At 24.1% G+C, this 2,256-nt stretch overlaps 1 protein-coding gene across 1 annotated transcript; it reads right to left on the minus strand.

The window, feature by feature from the left end:
- Positions 1–1,007: 1,007 nt before the first annotated feature.
- LOC108561453 (flexible cuticle protein 12-like) lies at positions 1,008–1,449 on the minus strand. Its single transcript, XM_017919394.1, has 3 exons — positions 1,441–1,449; positions 1,262–1,383; positions 1,008–1,203 (listed from the first exon to the last, which is right to left on the minus strand). Exons 1-3 carry the CDS (start codon positions 1,447–1,449, stop codon positions 1,008–1,010), a joined length of 327 nt encoding a protein of 108 aa, XP_017774883.1.
- Between the last annotated feature and the right edge of the window lie 807 nt (positions 1,450–2,256).

Raw genomic sequence — 2,256 nt, forward strand, 5'->3', positions numbered from 1 at the left:
AATATATTTATTATTTAATTATGCACCATCATTAATCCCAGTAAATTTATTATCAAAACAGTGCATTTAATATTTCACCAAAAAAAATATATATTATATGAATTAGTATTGAGAGCAATAAATTGAAAATTTAAATTTTATTGCAAATACATTCGCTTATTATACTACTGCCTTAGTTTTAATTCCCGGATTTTCAAAAAAATAACAAAATATGAAAATTTAATATTTAGTTCTGATTAATGTTTTACATTAATTAAAAAAACATTTATCGTATAATATATTTTGTAAGCAGAAGTTATTGAAAAACGCTTTGGTTCAAATATTATTATTACCGTTATTGTAATTCATCTTTAGGCTAGAATGTAATTATTATTGCACTAATAAATATTTTCGTCAATTTTATTAATTTAACTATTAATAACTGTAAGGTTTGTTACAGCAAGAAATTTAACTTTAAAAATATTAACATATAATGAGTTTCATTATAATTGGTACTTTATTTAGTACTGTTATTATAGTTTTTTTTTAATTCCATAAACATTAAATGTAAAAAGCAACATGTTTGTTGAGTTAAGCAACATGATTTAATGTGCGAAATATTAAGGAATAAATTATTGATTAACTAACTGAAAAAGATTTGATACATTCACAAACAATATTATTTTCTGATAATTACCAATAAATCATTTAAAATTGATTAGCAAAATTGTACTTTATAAGTGTTACATAAATGAAACATTAATTAAGTCTGATTATTAAATGTTATTATTATTATATATATTTTGAATGAAAGATATAATTCATTTTTATTTCACTATGTTGTACGAAATATCATAATAGTATAAAATAGTTTTTTTTAACATTACATTCAAATAATATAATGTATCGAGATGTATGTATTTTATTGAATATATATGAATGCAAATAAATAATAAGTAATATGTTGTTAAATTAATTTAATTTAATCAGAGATTTTTCATTTTTTTTACATAATTATTAACAAGTCTTTAATGATCATCTTTTGGGATATGTTCGCCTTGTGGTTGGAAACCGTTCTCATCAGCTACATAGGTAACAGTATAAGTTTGGCCATCAGCACCGATGTAGGAGAATTGTCCACGGACGGCAATAGCTTCGTTTTCAGTTCCAGCGTTGATCACATGTCCTTCTTCGGAAGCGGAAATTCCGTTGCTGGTTTCATAACTAAAAATATATTTGTACTTTAATTTTAATCCAAAATCACAAGAATATTGTAAACTACGATTGTTTGAATCCTTCGACGCCAATGTTTTCCAATTCTTGTCTCACTACGTAAGCATCCTTCTCGTCCTTGTGTTGTGGAGCAGCCAAAGCTACAGCAACGAGAGCGGCGAAAGCAATGATCTGCAAATTATTTGATTATTGTTTATTCCAATCACTAATGTACACTTTTTAACGCACCAATTTCATGTTTGTGTTGTAGATCTGTTGATTCAACTGATTATGATCAAATGTATCGACGAAACAGCTTTTATACACGAATTTATTAGTAAAAAAAAATATTACAAAATATAATGTTGCAAAGGTCGTATATTTTGAGAGATTCACTTTTACAACAGCGTTATGTCTACGAATAACGATTGATGCTTCAATTAAATATATTTATTGTTTAATTATACACCATCATTAATCCCAGTGAATTTACTATCAAAACAGTTCATTTAATATTTCACCAAAAAAAAATATATATATTAAAAAACTATTACATAAATTAGTATTGAGAGCAATGAACAGAAAATTTAAATTTTGTTACAAATGCATTGATTGCCTTAGTATTAATTCCAGGATTTACAAAAAAAAATAACAAAATATAAAAATTTAACATTTAATTCTGATTAATATTTTACATTAATTAAAAAAAACATTTATGGCATAATATATTGTGTAAGCAGAAGTTATTTAAAAACGCTTTGGTTCAAATATTATTACTACCGTTGTTGTAATTGATCTTTAGGTTAAAATGTAGTTATTATTGCTGTAATAAAATTTTTGTCATTGTTTTTAAATTTAACTATTAATAACTGTATGGTTTGTTACAGAAAGAAATTTAACTTTAAAAATAATAACATATAATGATTGTAATTATTATTGGTACTTTATTTAATACTGTTTGTTGAGTTGATCTGAGCAACATGATTTAAAATGTGAAATTTTGAAGGAACAAATTATTGATTAACTAACTCAAAAGGATTTGAAACAATATTACTCTTTGAGAAT

The sequence above is a fragment of the Nicrophorus vespilloides genome, unplaced genomic scaffold (assembly GCF_001412225.1).
Source record: "Nicrophorus vespilloides isolate i.1.1-1 unplaced genomic scaffold, Nicve_v1.0, whole genome shotgun sequence".
Classification (NCBI taxonomy): Eukaryota; Metazoa; Arthropoda; class Insecta; order Coleoptera; family Silphidae; genus Nicrophorus; species Nicrophorus vespilloides.